Genomic DNA, 17847 nt, shown 5'->3' with positions numbered 1-17847 from the left:
TTGGGAGCATGTAACTGAATATGTAAACAAACCACTTAAGTTTGATAGCTGTCAAACAACTCTGGTTTGTATACACATTCAATTACACGCGTTCAAATTGGAATGAACACATAAACAAGCTCCTAATAGCTGTCAAACGACGCACAGTGGTTCGAATTAATAAAAACGTGGACATAAATCAATAGCTGCCAAACCGTTCTTTCAATGCATATAATTGCTTTGAAGAAATTATTTACACATATATACCGCGTAATTTGATCCTATCATTAATTGTTCATGGCCTACTTTGACAAAAAATGTAACCATAACTTTTTTTTCTGAAGAGATAGAATTTTTTTTTCTTCTACAAAGTTTTAGAACTATTACAAATAATTTACTTTGTCAAATATACCAAAAGTCTAGGTCGCACCGTTTCGGATATACAAAGCGCTTTTATGGCAACCCCCTTAAAATCAGTTTTTTATTCATAAATTGTTTCGAGTTATTTTGTTATGCATACTTTGTTTTAAATAATTGTAGAATTTATAAAATCGCATATTTTTGTTGAAGATAGTGCATAGGTTTGTTCTTTCCTGGCAAAGTTATGCAACATTTTACCTTTTTTTAACCTAGGATAAAACCTTGCACCGAAGCGAAACATGCAACTTTATGCAGCTGATTTTTACAAAATTTGTAGCAAAAGATGTGCCCAATCCATAAAAAAAATCTAAGTGGAACTCGGTGGAACTTTTTTTTTAGGTCTCTTCAAAGTTAGTTTTAATTACTGAATTATGGCAACCCCCTTAAAACTAGTTTTCTAGTCATAACTTGTTTCGTGTTATTTTTTCATACATACTTCGTTTGTAATAATTTTAGAAAATATATAATTTCATAATTTTGTAGAAGCTAATGCATAAGTTTATTCTTTTCTGGAAAATTTATGCATAATTTTACTTCTTACCTAGAAAACCTTGTGCCGAAGCGAAATATGCAACTTAATGCATCAAACTTTTATAATACCTATAGGAGAACATGTACCTTATCAAATTTATTTTCCAATGAGAATATCTTGAGTAATATTCGTGTGACTCATTTCCACTATGGCCATGCTGAAACCATGAATGGTTAAGAAACAGAGGGCGTCACGCGTCTGCTATTTCTGTAACTCACTTTTGCAGTGAGCGTCGCCCGATCAACATCTCGTCTTAAAAATCGTGTTGCTTCGCGATAACTCAATTTATTTACACGTTTAAACATGAAATCTCTTCGTAAAGGTTTGTACTTTAACAATACTTTATCATATTTTGTCTAGAAAACATTTTTCCATTTTTTTTAAATATGTGTTGAAGTTTTGATACAGGGTCCGGCACTCGAAGTGTAACCAATTAAAAAGGCCATAAATTCAGTTTGGAAAATTACTTTTACTTGATTCAAAGTACAAAATGTGTAAAAAATAATAGAAAATTCAGAATCAATTCACTTTTGCTCGATATGACCACCTTTTGCCTTGACTATGGCCTTGAGACGGTCAAAAAACGAATCGCAAGCTGCCCGAATGTGACTTGCAGGTATTTTGGCCCACTCGCCTCGAGACTGGTGTATCTTTTAGTTCGAACTTTGCTCTCCAAAATGGTCCAAAGAGAATAATCCATTGGATTCGCATCTGGTGAATTCGAGAGCCATTGTGTGGACGTGATGAAGTTCGGAACGTTGTTTTTCAGCCATTCTTGGTTCACTCGAGCTTTGTGAGACGGTGCCGAGTCCTGCTGAAACGTCCATGGTCTGCCACCGAAATGTTTGTCTGCCCACGGCTTCAAAGCAACCTCCAGAATTCTTTCCCGATAATATGTCGCATTTACCTTGACGCCAGGCTCGAAGGTCTGAAGTTGGTTACACTTCGAGTGCCGGACCCTGTAATTTTTCGGATTTTCAATAGTTAAAACTAAATTTGAAAAGGCCTAAAATTGCATCTAGTTCCACTTAGATTTATTCTAATATTGTCAATTGTGAAAAGTAACAAAATAAAAATCGCAACAATTTGCTTAAGTTGCGCGTGCAAGCATGAACTTGTTTATGCGTGTTTACGCGCGTCCAGACTGGTAGTCGGAAATAGGATAGAAATATTTTTCATATATTTGCATACGTGCACAGCATGTCTAGTAATAATCCATGGGGTATTTCACACAAAGCCTTTTTTCAACAGCCTGTAAAATATAACAAAGATACAAAAATTCGTCCAAGGCATGAATGTACGGTTTTTTCTTAGGTTTCAAATAAGCGATTCCATAAAACAACCTTTATAGTTTATTGAATGAAAAAAGTTAAAAATTAATAAACATATAAAAAAAATCCAAACTTGGGCACGAGGAAAAACAGCCTTGAAAAAACGATGACAGATGTTTTTTTAGACTCCTAGTTGCGTCTGGCCCACTGATTTCGAATATTTATTACAATCCTATCAAAACTGGAAAGAAATTGTCACTGGAAGCAATTGATATGCTAGAACTTACAACAGAACAAGAAATTAGCGATACGGAAAACTGACTGATACTGATTGATCGAATGCAATGCGACTAAGTAACATATTGTAATGATTTATTAGGTAACATTAACTACCTAGTTGATTGATTAGGTTGTGAAAAGTATTTGGAAAAGTTACTCATTTAAATGCTAACTTTGTAGTAGATACTTTGGTAATAGAGATAAATTCTACGTAGGTAAATCCAAAAAAACTGTTTTTAAAATAAAGCGAATATCTCAAAAAATATTTTTTTTACATTATTCATATCTGCAGCAAAAATATTTGAAATGTTTTTTTCTTTGAAATGAGATAGAAAAAAAAATTTTTCGTCGAAAACAAAATTATTTTTTTTCGAAATCGGTACTACCCCCTTAACAAAAATTAAGGTGCTACTTTCAAAAAAAGCGTTATATTATTTTGTAAAACTTCTTCGAAGACACGTTAGCTCTTAAAAATCAGTGAAAGTCTGTACAGACTTGTGACCGTCTTTTTCCAGTTTTGGACCACTGTGCGCCCTCTGTTTCGTAACCATTCATGGTTTCAGCATGGCCATAGTGGAAATGAGTCACACGAATATTACTCAAGATATTCTCATTGGAAAATAAATTTGATAAGGTACATGTTCTCCTATAAGTATTATAAAAGTTTGATGCATTAAGTTGCATATTTCGCTTCGGCACAAGGTTTTCTAGGTAAGAAGTAAAATTATGCATAAATTTTCCAGAAAAGAATAAACTTATGCATTAGTTTCTACAAAATTATGAAATTATATATTTTCTACAATTATTCCAAACGAAGTATGCATGAAAAAATAACACGAAACAAGTTATGACTAGAAAACTAGTTTTAAGGGGGTTGCCATAATTCAGTAATTAAAACTAACTTTGAAGAGACCTAAAAAAAAAGTTCCACCGAGTTCCACTTAGATTTTTTTTATGGTATTGGGCACATCTTTTCCTACAAATTTTGTAAAAATCAGCTGCATAAAGTTGCATGTTTCGCTTCGGCGCAAGGTTTTATCCTAGGTTAAAAAAAGGTAAAATGTTGCATAACTTTGCCAGGAAAGAACAAACCTATGCACTATTTTCAACAAAAATATGCGATTTTATAAATTCTACAATTATTCCAAACAAAGTATGCATAACAAAATAACTCTAAACAATTTATGAATAAAAAACTGATTTTAAGGGGGTTGCCATAAAAGCGCTTTGTATATCCGAAACGGTGCGACCTAGACTTTTGGTATATTTGACAAAGTAAATTATTTTTAATAGTTCCAAAACTTTATAGAAGAAAAAAAAATTCTATCTCTTCAGAAAAAAAAGTTATGGTTACATTTTTTGTCAAAGTAGGCCATGAACAATTAATGATAGGATCAAATTACGCGGTATATATTTGTAAATAATTTCTTCAAAGCAACTATATGCATTAAAAGAACGGTTTGGCAGCTACTGATTTATGTCCACGTTTTTATTGATTCGAACCACTGTGCGACGTTCATGCAACTCTTTTTTTGAGGTTTCGCCATGTTCATGTAAAACCTTATTGTGAACCTTCAATTTCATCGATCGGTCGAACGGTCATTTTGAACCGGACAAGCTGTACCGTGGCAATTCAATCGCATTGTCATCAAATCCATCGTCGTTTCCAAACGTGTCAGCTTGAAACCGGTTGAAAATGAATAATTATCTCACTGCTTGATCAACGACCCTTACCTACATTTTTCTTCCGAATGATAGCTAGAATAATTCAATTCAAATGGATCTACCTTCTATCACCGCACGCACTTACGTAACCATTCCTTTTCTCATTTGTTCGCAGATCGGCAGCTAAAATCCTCGCCAAGATAATTACGCACCGGTCGAGAGTTCGCTAATAACAACAAACAATAGCCCCAGCACAGCCAGCCAGCGTATAATTTATCAACTTTCAATCGAGTAATCAATCAATCAATCAATCAACCGCTCGATCGATCCATCGATCGGGAGAGCAGCTCGGAGCGACCGCCGCAATTGGATCGGTCTTTTGCCAGATCGGTACGGCGAAAAAGCACGCATCGAACGCGCGCGCGATCTTGCGGAGGATCGAGGAAGGGCAAATAAAAAAAAAGAGGAAGAACTAGGTCCGCTGTGACGCGCACACCTTCTAGGTCGTGAAGGTGATAAATCAACAAACTGTTCGGCTCTGTCGACTCGCTTGTCCTATTCGGTCGAATCCCCGGGAGCTAAGTGAGGAAACAAGAACTAGACCGCTCGCCAAAACACCGCCACCAACAACCTTCACTAATGGAATCACCCGCGTGAAGGATCTTCAACTTGGATCGTACACACAAAAGGCTTTTGCGGTGAGCGAACGGAGCGAACTATAGTAAGTGAAGTGAGTGAATGAAGTAATGATGGATGAAACTACGACGACGAGTCCTGGAATGATCCGACACTTGGTTGCGGTTGGTGCCGGAATTCATCGGGCCGTATAATCAGTCGGCAAACAAGTCGCTTGCAAGAGAAGTTATTTTCTCATAAGGCGGTGGTAATTTTGTTGTTCTTGTTGTTGTTTTATTTTTCGCGAGTGTGATCTTTCATAAAAGATCTCTTTTTTTTACCCCCGGAACGGGTGTGAAGTTGAGTGATAGTTCTTTTGACTCGGTGCAGTCGGTGTTCATCGACAGATCAAGCTTCACGATGTACTGCCTTTGTCGGTCATCGAAGACCATCTCGTTGCGGATTGTGCTGTTGGATGAGACCGACTTCCTGCATGAATTACAGGTAAGCATCGTATTTACTAGGAGCCCTGTAAGTTTCCTTCTAGATAACTTATGGCTTAATACCGGTCAATTGTAAAACATGATAATGGTGTTTCTCCCGTCTGATTATCCTTGCCATTATGAATAGATAAAGTAAAACCGAGCCACAACTGAAACTAAAACGGAATGAATAGTACATAGTTTATCTGCTAACATGTTGAAAATCAACGCCCCATTTGAACCTTTGCTAACACATACGAGAAGCTGTAGCGTTCTAGAGTTAGATGAAATTTCTGCATTCCACTAAATCCATTTCCATTGGAATGTGAATCAGTAGCACAAAATTTCACTACTAGTGGGCCGCATTTTCCACAGGCGAAGAATGTTCTGTTATGAGCTGAAAATGAGCATGCTAGTGAAATGGTGAGCAAGGCACTATCCAGCCAAAAATTTTCGAGCTTTTTATCTAGCTTGTGGAATGATGTAAACTTGTTGCTACATGTCTCTAGCATTTTTGCCTGCAAGAAAACTGATTCAGAATAAGAGAAACCTTAATATTTTTCGCTAACTAAGAGTGACCGATAAACTAGGTCATTCGTAACCGATGATACTTTTGTCATCGGCAAAGTTAAAGTCCACGCAGTATTTTTTTTTAAATTTTGTAAGGCTTCGACTCCCAATAAAACCAGCTTAAATGATTATTGTTATTGCTTTCAAATACAAGGGTAAATACATGTAGAAATGTGGTCAGGTTTTGAACACCTACAGCTCGGCCAATTTTGTATCAATTATTAATAATGTTTCACCTTTTGATTAAAAATATTTCCAAGGCTTACTGGATTGTGTGTAGCGATGAACTGGTCCGGCGGGAAGGGCCAGGTGAATTACTGTCTGATACTGGTAAAGATATCGGGTTCGATTCCTGATGTGATCAAGGATCTTCCCGGGTTGGAAATTTTCTTGATTAACCCTGGATAGTAAATCCGAGATATTTGAATGTTATTTTGTGGTCAGTCGTTCTTTTGAAGAAGAATCTATACCTGCTAGATTAATCAGATCATTTTCTTTTGTTTACTGGTTAAGATATGTGCAAAAATATTAATTATCATTTAGATAACTCGTTCTGCTCACACCTTTGTAGGGGTATGAGGTGGGACCATCATCATCATTTCCCTTATGGAGACGATGGTTTTGGATGGTCGTTCTGATTTATCAGTCAATGGAAAAGTGAAACTGTGGGATCACGCGAATCTATAAATATAAGCAAAATTATTTCCATAGCTTCAGTCTCACATGAAACATGTCAGAGAAAGTTTGCTGCTACAAGCAGAGAAAAAAAAAATAGAAATATTCAAATTGGGGTTTAACATAAAGATTTTTTAATTAAAATTTATTTATTTATTTGTCGTCAAACTATAGTAGACCATTACATTGTATTGATTACATTTTAACATGTGTGATATTTTCTAAAATAAACATTAATGTGCATTATGTTCTAGGACCTAGGTCGTATTGGTAATTAAAATATTGTTTGAGTCGTCATTGTAAAGTCAATTGCTCCGCAATGCTTATTATAAGTTGACATCATTTGATTTATTGGGCCAAATTTAGCATAGTTGGTACGATAATGACTAATATAGAATATAGCTCGGTTTCGGAATTGTCGGGAAGGTATATAAAAATTAAGTTTAGACAGAAGTCCAGAGGAATCAACCCGATGTGTAACGATGTTATGTAAGAATGAAACCATTAATTGTTCTCGACGCTCTTCTAGTGTGTGGATGTCAATGAGCATGCAACGAGCTTTGTATGATGGTAGAGGAAATCTTGCCAAACCTAACTTACGGAGTGCAAATAATAGGAACTGATTCTATGTTATACGTTCCTTGTGATAGTGATTGAGAAAGGGGACCAAACAATGCTACAATATTCCAGTACAGACCTCAAGTAGGCAATATTTAATGTTTTAATTGTGTAAGGATCGCAAAAATTATAGCTGAAGCGTTTTATAAATGCAAGCATGTTATTAGCTCTGCCTATTATCGTATTATAGTAATCGATGAAAGTCAACTTTTTATCTAAAATTATTCCTAGATCTCTAATTCTGATACATCTTTCTACTGTTTGATCGCTTAGTTTAATTGTGATATCTGGTGTGTTTTGTTTCGTACTGAAAGCTATTACTTTACATTTATTGACGTTTAGTTTCAAAAGGCTTTTGTTACACCAGACATGGAACGTTTGCACTTCATTTTGAAATACCACCTTGTCTACATCAGTTTTTATTTCTAGGAAGGTTGGATATCCTCCCTTTAAATCGAACCATTCGCTGACGATCAGTCAGATACGGCTCAAGCCATTTGAGTAGTTCAGGACCAGTTCCTATTTTTTGTAGTTTGAGGTATGGTCATTTAGGGGTTAGCCTAACAGATCGGCTGAAAAGTTCGTATCGTTTCTATGAAGGGCGCCGCTAGAATTAAATCCATAACATTTTCAGTTAGTACCAACCTTCAAAAGATACGTGTATAAATTTGACAGCTGTCTGATTATTAGTTTGTGAGATATTGCATTTTGAGTGAAGCTACTTTTGTTATTGTGAACAAAAATGGAAAAAAAGGAATTTCGTGTGTTGATGAAACACTACTTTTTGATGAAGAAAAGTGCCGCCGATACCAAAAAATGGCTTGATGAGTGTTATCCAGACTTTGCACCGGGCGAAGCAACAATTCGTAAGTGGTTTGCAAAATTTCGTACTGGTCATATGAGCACCGAAGACGATGAACGCAGCGGACGTCCAAAAAAGGCTGTTACCGATGAAATGACAATGCACCGTGTCACAAGTCGATGAAAACCATGCTGAAATTGAGCGAATTGGGCTTCGAATTGCTCCCTCATCCACCGTATTCTCTAGATTTGGCCCCCAGTGACTTTTTCCTGTTCTCAGACCTCAAGAGAATGCTCGCTGGTAAAAAATTTAGAAGCAATGAAGAGGTAATCGCTGAAACTGAGGCCTATTTGGAAGCAAAGGACAAATCGTACTACAAAAATGGTATCGAAAAGTTGGAAGATCGCTAAAATCGCTGTATCGCCTCTGATGGCAATTATGTTGAATAATAAAAACGAATTTTGGCAAAAAAATGTGTGTTTCTATTAAACGATACAAACTTTTCAGCCGAACTGTTATGTTTGTGCTTAGGGCACATAACCGTTTTTACTTTTCTTTACGTTTCGTCTTAGACTCGTCAGTGCAGAGCAGTTCAAATTGAACTGCTTATTGCAAACTTAAAATATATAAGTGTTTTGCAAATAGCATTAACTTTACGTCTGCTTAGCGGTTCAAGTTGAACTGTTTAAGTTTGCAATAAGCAGTTCAATTTGAACTGCTCTGCACTGACGAGTCTAAGACGAAACGTAAAGAAACATAGGTATATCAATGCGATCAAATGCTTTGCTGAAGTCAGTATAGAGAGCTTCTATGTAATTACCCTTATCCATAGCAGCCAGTGAGTAATTGACAAAATCGAGTAAATTTGTATTAGTCGAGCGACCCTTAAAAAATCCATGTTGCATATTAGTGATTCTATTTTTAACTTGGTAAAACATTTTCCATTGATTATCGCTTCAAAAAGTTTAGGAATGCGGGAGATAATTGCAATTCCTCGATAATTACACCCATCTGATTGTTTTCCACATTTGTAAATCGGTACCAAATATTTTAGGAAAAACACCGATCATCAGTGGTTTATTGAAAAGCCAAAACAAAGGTGTGGCTATTTCTAACGATAGTTTTTTCATGAATATGGGAGGAATTCCATCAGGTCCGGGAGTACTCCTCAGTTTGTTAGTAAGTTCCTAAGTTGACGCTACTACTGTTTCTTTTATATTTTTTATGAGCCTTCTGTTTTCGATTTTTCAGATTTTTAATGTTATCATTATACCATATTGGATATTTATAGTTAAGTAGTCGTCTGATTCTCTTAAAAGGTACCTGATCATTAATAGTATCAAATAAAATCTTATAAAACATTTCCACAGATATAGTGATAAAAGAAAATCTGACTTGAAATGAAACTACAAAACATAATTTGTTTAAATCGATACTTTGATAAAAATAACACATATTTTACTTGTGCCTTCTTGTCAATGTCTTGACAAACAATTTCACAGTAAATTAAATTTGAAAAATTTGTTTCCAAAGAACTAACTTTATCTCAAGTTAATGATTGAAGCGCTTTAAATTTACAAACTTTTTAGTTGAAAAAAATTCACTTAAATTTTGTTATCTCAACTAACGCTTGTGTTTCTTATAATCGTACATTTTTGTTTGTTTTCAAGAATAAAATGATTTCTTTTAAACTAATTTACAAGGTAATTTTTGATGCTACTTCTAATTCGATTTACATTCGTTTTCAAATTCTTGAAAACCTAGCTACCAAAAATATTTAGCTAATCAAGCCTGGTATTATAATCAGTGTTGGTGATTGCCGAAAATTTGACAGAAGCTGTTATATTGCTATCTATATTGTATACAACATTTTCAATCCGGTAGAAGATGCTACAAGAACTCAAGTCTCTCAATGCATGAACCGTGAGAGAATTTTGCTACATTTCTTAGCTTCACTTCATACTCTGAGTATTTCACGGCCCTTAAAAAAATTTGCAGTCTGATAATGATCGTTACTGTGTGGAATTTCCCAAGAGACAATCGCAAGTTGAGAATTATCGCAGAAAATCGAATGATTCAACTTGATGATTCTCATACTATGTTGCAATATTTCCTTGTATGGAGCATTCACAGACATTTTCATAGACACAACTTATACAAAGGTTATATGCACATAGTTAGAATAAGCGGCAAAAGTAAAATGATTCTATCGTAATTATCAACTGCCTGTATAGAATCGGATCGCGAAACGAGAATAAGCGACCGTTTGTTGCTTCAGAGAGGATCCCCACAGCAGCGTGCTAACCTTTGATTCTCAGAAATGTCATCGAGAGAAATTCGCTCTCGCACTGGTGTCGATTCTATGTTAAATGAGCCATGCCGGGTTTTTGTTGTTGCGATGATATCCGTCTCTCTTTGATGACACTGATTCAATCGTGTGAAGAGTTGCAGTGAGCGTTCTTTGATACGATAAAAGCCATCCTTGATTATAATTAGTATCCAATGCCCCGGTGAACGACCGCAACTAGGTTAAAGCCGGGTATAAATAAATGATATTAAAAAAGTATCCAATGATTTGGTCTTGATACCTGCATTAAATATTTTTTGTAAAGACAATATATTAAGTACTGTTATCTAATTTTCAAAAATATTAACAATTATCAATACATACACTTGAATAATTGAAACCCTCCTAGGAAATAGAAGAAACAAACAAAGTTTTACTTATTAAACGCACACAAACTTCACCCCGGGAGAAATATAAAGCTCTGGTTTAGTCGTGCTGGAGAAAATTGCTCTGGTTTACATGAAACGAAAATAATATGGTTCTTTTAAACAGTAAACTTAGTGATATCATTACACAAATAAGATCATAGATAAGATAAACCAATTTTTTTATTTATATGAAAATTTAACAGGAATGAATCAATATAGACATTGTCGATAACATCAACTCAACTTTGATTGACATGTAATAAATATTTAGTTTATTTCAACAATAAAATCAGCCGGAACAAATTTTTTTTATTTGACTAGACCAAAATTTTGATTCAAATCAAACAGAGAACATTGCTGCTTTTAAAGGGATAAATTGGTTCAATGTAATCTTATTCTAGCTAGAAATCATCAAAAATAAAATTTAGGAATCTATTAACAGTTTTGTTATTTTTAACATGATCTATTTCTTTGCGTGTAGACAGTAAGTATCACCACAGATAACAGATATACAGGCTTTCATATGAACTGTGTGTAAAATTTGATCAATCAGCGTGGCGAACATTTGCAGATGTCACCACGATCGACACAAGGTGCCACCACGATTTGGGTGCCGCTTTCACTTGAGACACATTTTTTTGTGCAACTTTCACATCACGCTAGATTTTTGTTTTGCTGTTGGTTAAATTTACAAGTTTATTTTTGTTTCATTCCGATCGAATTTTCGTGTGGTTTATGTGACATGGAAATAAAGTTGTATTTAACACTTAGGAAAATAGTGTGATAAGTGTTAAAATTGTTGTAGTTGGAATATTTATATTACAGGTAGCAGGATTTTGTTATCGTTCCGGAACGTAGTGGAACGTTTTGAATGATCGCGCCGAACGAGTAGGTGGCAGTAGTGTTTCCAACGAATAGCAAATGTAAAAATTACACAGGATTTTGAAAAAAATTGTTCGAGCCTGCATAACTGTTATCTGTGGTATCACACAAAACGCTATGAAACGATTTAAAGTTAAGTGTCATGCGAGTTTGGATGAAATGCTTTGGTATGTCGTTTTCGTCTGAGAAATCTGCAACTAGTCCAGGATAGATTTTGGGTGCATAAGATTAATTTCTAATTTTTGAAAGATGAACTAGATTAATAATGAGATCGCTTCAACCGGAATCGTAATATGGTAGTACCATAGAGTGTCCGAAAATCGCTAAGTTACCCATGCACAAACTTAAAGCTATATAAATAACTGCATGCATGCAAAACTTGAACACAATCTTGACAAAGAGAAATATCGAAATCCGTTACACTAGTAAGTAAATACCTTTAATAGCATATATTTGGGCTATTGATATAATTTCGTCGGATACAAGACAAATACAAAATATGGCAAACAGAGTGTATGTTCTGGGTTCGTGTGTTCGATGCTTGTTCCTACTATAGATGAATCTAAGAAAACTCTTGTGAAATTGCGCATTTAAAAGTATGCCGATTAATTGAACTGTTTGATTGAAAATATCGATTATTAGAAATTTTGGTAGCCTTGTTCCACATCAATAGCTCAACAACAAGCTTGTTTTGCTATTATTCCGCAATTCATAGATAACCAGGTGTCCCGGAGAACTTTAGAATCATGAATTCACCCCAATTCGAACTACATTCAGACTGTATTAATTCTTATTTCTTTGTACTCAATTTATTCGAATAACTGATGGATTCGTATGCGAAAAAGTTCAATGAAATGTTGTTTTTGTTTCTACGTTCTTCTAAGATCATCAGTTAACGTTGTTTTGGAGTCTATATTTTTATGGGACATATTCAAATTCTAGTGTTGTACTTCAAATAAAAAAGAAACAAACCGATTTTGTTAGTTGAAGTGAGAACTTTGTGATCCTGAATGACATTTAAGCGCATTGAAGCAATAAACATTCATTAGAATTTAATTGTGACAAAGTGTGATTGTGAGACAGTGAAAATCGCATCCATGGATCATGTCTTGAAGTTGAAGATTTTCTGGAATTTCAAAAAAAAAAAAAACTATGAATTATTGAAGAACCTATCCACGTTTCTAATATATATTAATTTGACTGCAATAGTCCGTATACTGCTTTGACTTGACTTAACTTGACGGCATTGAACACAATTACTGAAAAATGATAAAATTAAAAATGAACGCATATTTTTTACGATGATTTTGATTTAGTGTATTTTTTCTTTTGTTTAAAAAAAAATTGTGAAATTGTTGTTACACGCCAGAGTTGAGTTTGGTTATGAAGTTAGTCGAAAATTCGTTGGGCCAACAGTAAAGATTGGCCAAGTCTGAAAGTCGGATAATCATTTACTTTTTAGCTTTACAGGACTCTTAATTTGAATCACTGTTCGAAAACACTTTGGAAGGTGCATTCTTAGTATTTAACGCAATTAATCACTCCAATGAACTGTTTTCGCCGAATCAATTTATCAGAAATTTGTTTTCCTCTGCTTTTCTTTCTCTTTGTTCATTGAAACGGGATGAAACTCGAAATGTCAATGAAGGGTTAAATTTAATCTAACGAAGAAAATAATTCCAAAAGGCATTCCTTCACAGAATAGATAGCAAGAATATTTTAACCATTCTACAATACAGATTGGATCCCTTTTCGAAGTTAATTTCGCGATCGCAAATTACTGCTAGGGTAATTTTCCTATAAATAATCAAAAAACACTTAGCTGAACGTTATCTTTTGCCATCAACAACCGTAGAACACACCCGCATAAATTGTGTTCCGTATCGTCCATAAAATTTAACTGTCCCGCAATTTCACTGCCATTTCCGGGTTGCCGCTTATCGTGTCGACCCTTCCTAAATCAATTTTCCCATTCCGTGCCACAGGTTTTGGCAAGTCATTTTCAGATCAGATCGGTGTCCAAGTCCATCGTTTTCCATGCCATGCCTTTAGTAGTGATGTTCAACATTCGCTTACGTCTATCTACTATGGGAAAAGGTTTGGAATCATTTCGAAACAAGATTTGTTTTTCAGAACAATTGTAGTTCATTATGGAGACAAGTAGATTCTGTTGAAGGATTGTTTTGTTTTAGGTTTCGATTATAGAGGTTGTAACCTTAAGGTCGTTCGCTTCTTCGGGCCGGAAAATTTTGCTGACTCTATGTTGAAGGTTTAAAAGCGTTTAAAAAGTTGTTGATCTTAATCCTGCTTTCGATTATTGTTTTAACCATGGCTTTTATCGTATCAAAGAACGCTCACCAGCAACTCTTCACCCTATTGAATCAGTGCCATCAAAGAGAGACGGATATCATCGAAGCAACAAAAAACCGGCATGGTTCATTTAACATAGAATTGACACCAGGGCGAGAGCGAATTTCTCTCGATGATCCGTCTGAGCATCACGGGTTAGCACGTTGCTGTGGGGCTTCTCTCTGAAGCAACAAACGGTCGCTTATTCTCGTTTCGCGATCCGATTCGGTATGGGCAGTGAATAATTGCGATAGAATCATTTTACTATTGCCGTTTATTCTAACTATGTGCATATAACTTTTGTATAAGTTGTGTCTATGAAAATGTCTGTGAATGCTCCACACAAGGGTTTTGAAATATGGCAACCTCGTATGAGAATCATCATGTTGAATCATCGATTCGATTTTCTGCGATAATTGTCAACTCTTGGGAAATTCCACACAGCAACGATCATTATCAGACTGTAAATTTTGTTAAGGGCCGTGAAATACTCAGAGTATGAAGTGAAGCGAAGAAATGTAGCAAAATTCTCTCACGGTTCATGCATTGAGAGACTTGAGTTCTTGTAGCATCTTCTACCGGATTGAAAATGTTGTATACAATATAAATAGCAATATAGAAGCTTCTGTCAAATTTTCGGCAATCACCAACACTGGTTTTAACTAAACTGTCATTTTTGATTTATCGTGCTGGCAGTTTTGTAATGACATCCAGTAAAGACACGCGTCACTAATGAGTAATGAAACGTTACAGTTGAGCAATGACTTAGACTCTAAACGGAAAATGAAACGTTTCAATGAGGTGTAACTCGTGCAACTGAGCAATTACACACTCCCAGTGAAGTTACCTGTATGCATGAAAGCAAAAAAAAAATGCTTCTTTTAGCTTCATCAATAAACTCACAGATGATATAGAAATGTAAAAATAGATTATAATTCCCAAGAGGGAATTCGTCAGCAAAATGTTCACAGAGCATTCAGAGATTTATCCACCACTTGCAGAATGATTCGCGAGAAGGGCATTTTTAATTACGCTTTTAAGGGGTTCAAACCCTTCGAAACACAAGAAATTATTAGGGGGGACCGGGGCTAGACAGGACTCGGGGTTAAACTAGACAGCTTAAATATCTTATAAACCAGCAATTATTTCGATCCATGGATTGACTTTGTAAGCGCGCTTTCATGTGATAGACAAACGTCAGTTGGCTGGAGGTTGAGACGTCAGTCCCACGAAAGGATGAAACTAAGGTGTCTTGAGATTTGTCACCCCATCGTATTCGTTCTAAATTTGTGTACTGGAAGCTCATAGTTTAATTTGCTACAAAACGAGTCCGGCGCAGCTCCGCGGTTCCAAAAATATTGTATTTTAAGTTGGTCACTTCTGCGCGACTTTGTACGAAAACTATCACATATTTTTCCAACTCACAAATTGGGAATTGTAGCTGAAGGTTGAAACTACACAACGGTAGAGATAATTTGGGTAAAATCCTAGTTGTCATGGATGTTTTTCTCAATTTTCAAAAAGTTTTCTGTTTAGCCCCGGTCTCCCCTATATTATAAAACTTTTTTCTTTCGTTAGTCAATTATAAAATAGATACATTCCAACAATCGACTTTATGGTCATAAAACATTTTCAGGTAATTATATTCATATTTCCATACATATGAAAACCCGACGCAGCTCAGAAAACACCTGTATGTGTCGGAGATGACTTAACCGATTTCAACAAACTTTCTCGATTGAAAGCTGCTCTTTGGTTATGAATCTAGTTCATAAATCTATTGGTTGTCACTTCCGGCTCCCAATTTTTTCCTTCCACTCAATTTTATCGAAACGACCAAACCTATTTTAACAAGCTTTGAAATCTCATCTTGAGATATGAGTTGATTTCAAACGGATGTCCTATTTGGTTTCAGAGATATAATAGACGTAACCGACAAAACATATATGTTTTCCTCCGCTCAATATTCTCAGATATGGTTGAACCGATTTCAACAATCGTAGACTAGCTTAGAAGCCACTATTGGATCATCGATCAAGATCACATCGAAGATCAAATTGCAGATACTTTCGGTTCCGGAGATATAATCGTATTAATGACGTAACCGACAAATCATTTTTTCTATGCGCACATTTCTTCAGAAAGTGGCCAACGGTCAAGCTCAATTGTATTATTGCTGATACCTTAGATTTTGGTAATGTTGTTTAGTACACTTTTGTGAACTTACCGAATCAATTTGAAGGAATTTATGTAAAAAAATCGGATCGAATTCGTGTCAGAAATTATTTCAATAAAATTTTGTTTAACAACTGTTTGAACGACACACAACTAGTTGGATTAAGAAAATTTGTTTTCCTTTCTCTTATAGATAGGCTACGGAATCATTGTGATAACCGACTTTTTAACATACCACTATTTTGCAAATTTATAGTCGTTGGAGATTTATTTATTTATACGACAGACTCTCACAGTAACATACTGATGGATGCAAAAGTCATAAAACTGGCAACTGAGTGTCGGAAGATGATGCATTAAAATGTTCAAGTTTGTTAGTGAATGTATTTCGACTCTATTCTTCTGTCCGAAACAATAATTTTATATGCGAAAAGCTAGTCTTTGGTTTTTCATCCAATACATAATTAATAACAGCCCTTCCATTTTATTCTATTCCAGAAAAATTCTCGAGGAGGATTCAGATTCATATTCATCACTTCAAATTTTGTAAAAATATTAAGCTGCTTATTTAGCACTTAAATATTTGCACACTTCTTACACTTGATTGATTTCTTTAATTAACTAATCATAAAGTAAAATGCTAGTAGTTAGTAAAGTATGAAGAGTATGACAAGCCGCCTGTAAACATTTTCGAGTGGACTATCAATTTTGATTTTTTTGCTGTGAATACTTTACTTTCAAAATTTACCCTGTACAAAAATGGATAGAACTTTACCGCTTGTTGTAAAGGGTGATTTTTTAAGAGCTTGAGAACTTTTTTAAACAATTAAACGCATAAAATTTGCAAAATCTCATCGGTTCTTTATTTTAAACGTTAGATTGGTACATGACATTTACTTTTTGAAGATAATTTCATTTAAATGTTGACCGCGGCTGCGTCTTAGGTGGTCCATTCGGAAAATCCGCTTTTTTATCGACAAATTTTGTTCAGCGATGAGGCTCATTTCTGGTTGAATGGCTACGTAAATAAGCAAAATTGCCGCATTTGGAGTGAAGAGCAACCAGAAGCCGTTCAAGAACTGCCCATGCATCCCGAAAAATGCACTGTTTGGTGTGGTTTGTACGCTGGTGGAATCATTGGACCGTATTTTTTCAAAGATGCTGTTGGACGCAACGTTACAGTGAATGGCGATCGCTATCGTTCGATGCTAACAAACTTTTTGTTGCCAAAAATGGAAGAACTGAACTTGGTAGACATGTGGTTTCAACAAGATGGCGCTACATGCCACACAGCTCGCGATTCTATGGCCATTTTGAGGGAAAACTTCGGAGAACAATTCATCTCAAGAAATGGACCGGTAAGTTGGCCACCAAGATCATGCGATTTGACGCCTTTAGACTATTTTTTGTGGGGCTACGTCAAGTCTAAAGTCTACAGAAATAAGCCAGTAACTATTCCAGCTTTGGAAGACAACATTTCCGAAGAAATTCGGGCTATTCCGGCCGAAATGCTCGAAAAAGTTGCCCAAAATTGGACTTTCCGAATGGACCACCTAAGACGCAGCCGCGGTCAACATTTAAATGATATTATCTTCAAAAAGTAAATGTCATGTACCAATCTAACGTTTAAAATAAAGAACCGATGAGATTTTGCAAATTTTATGCGTTTTATTGTTTAAAAAAGTTCTCAAGCTCTTAAAAAATCACCCTTTATTTAAAGCTGCAACATAATTTTTTCTCCATTTCATCGGAAATATGGGCAGAAATTTATGATAAAATTTTCAGTAGTATGAGATAACCACAACTAACTCAAAATTG

The 17847-nt window shown here is 35.3% G+C and overlaps 1 protein-coding gene across 3 annotated transcripts in view; it reads left to right on the top strand.

Moving 5' to 3' along the window:
* Window positions 1-17847, top strand: part of LOC131440203 (band 4.1-like protein 4A) — a 539736-nt gene that overhangs the window by 213302 nt on the left and 308587 nt on the right. For all 3 annotated transcript variants that reach the window (XM_058611272.1, XM_058611273.1, XM_058611271.1), the window contains exon 2: window positions 4322-5265. In XM_058611272.1, coding sequence (XP_058467255.1) covers window positions 5182-5265 — 84 coding nt within the window. In that variant the 5' untranslated portion in view covers window positions 4322-5181. The remainder of the gene's footprint in view (window positions 1-4321; window positions 5266-17847) is intronic.

Source organism: Malaya genurostris, chromosome 1 (assembly GCF_030247185.1).
Source record: "Malaya genurostris strain Urasoe2022 chromosome 1, Malgen_1.1, whole genome shotgun sequence".
NCBI lineage: Eukaryota > Metazoa > Arthropoda > Insecta > Diptera > Culicidae > Malaya > Malaya genurostris.
Note: the sequence above shows the minus strand (reverse complement) of the source record. Positions and strands in the feature narration are given on the sequence as shown.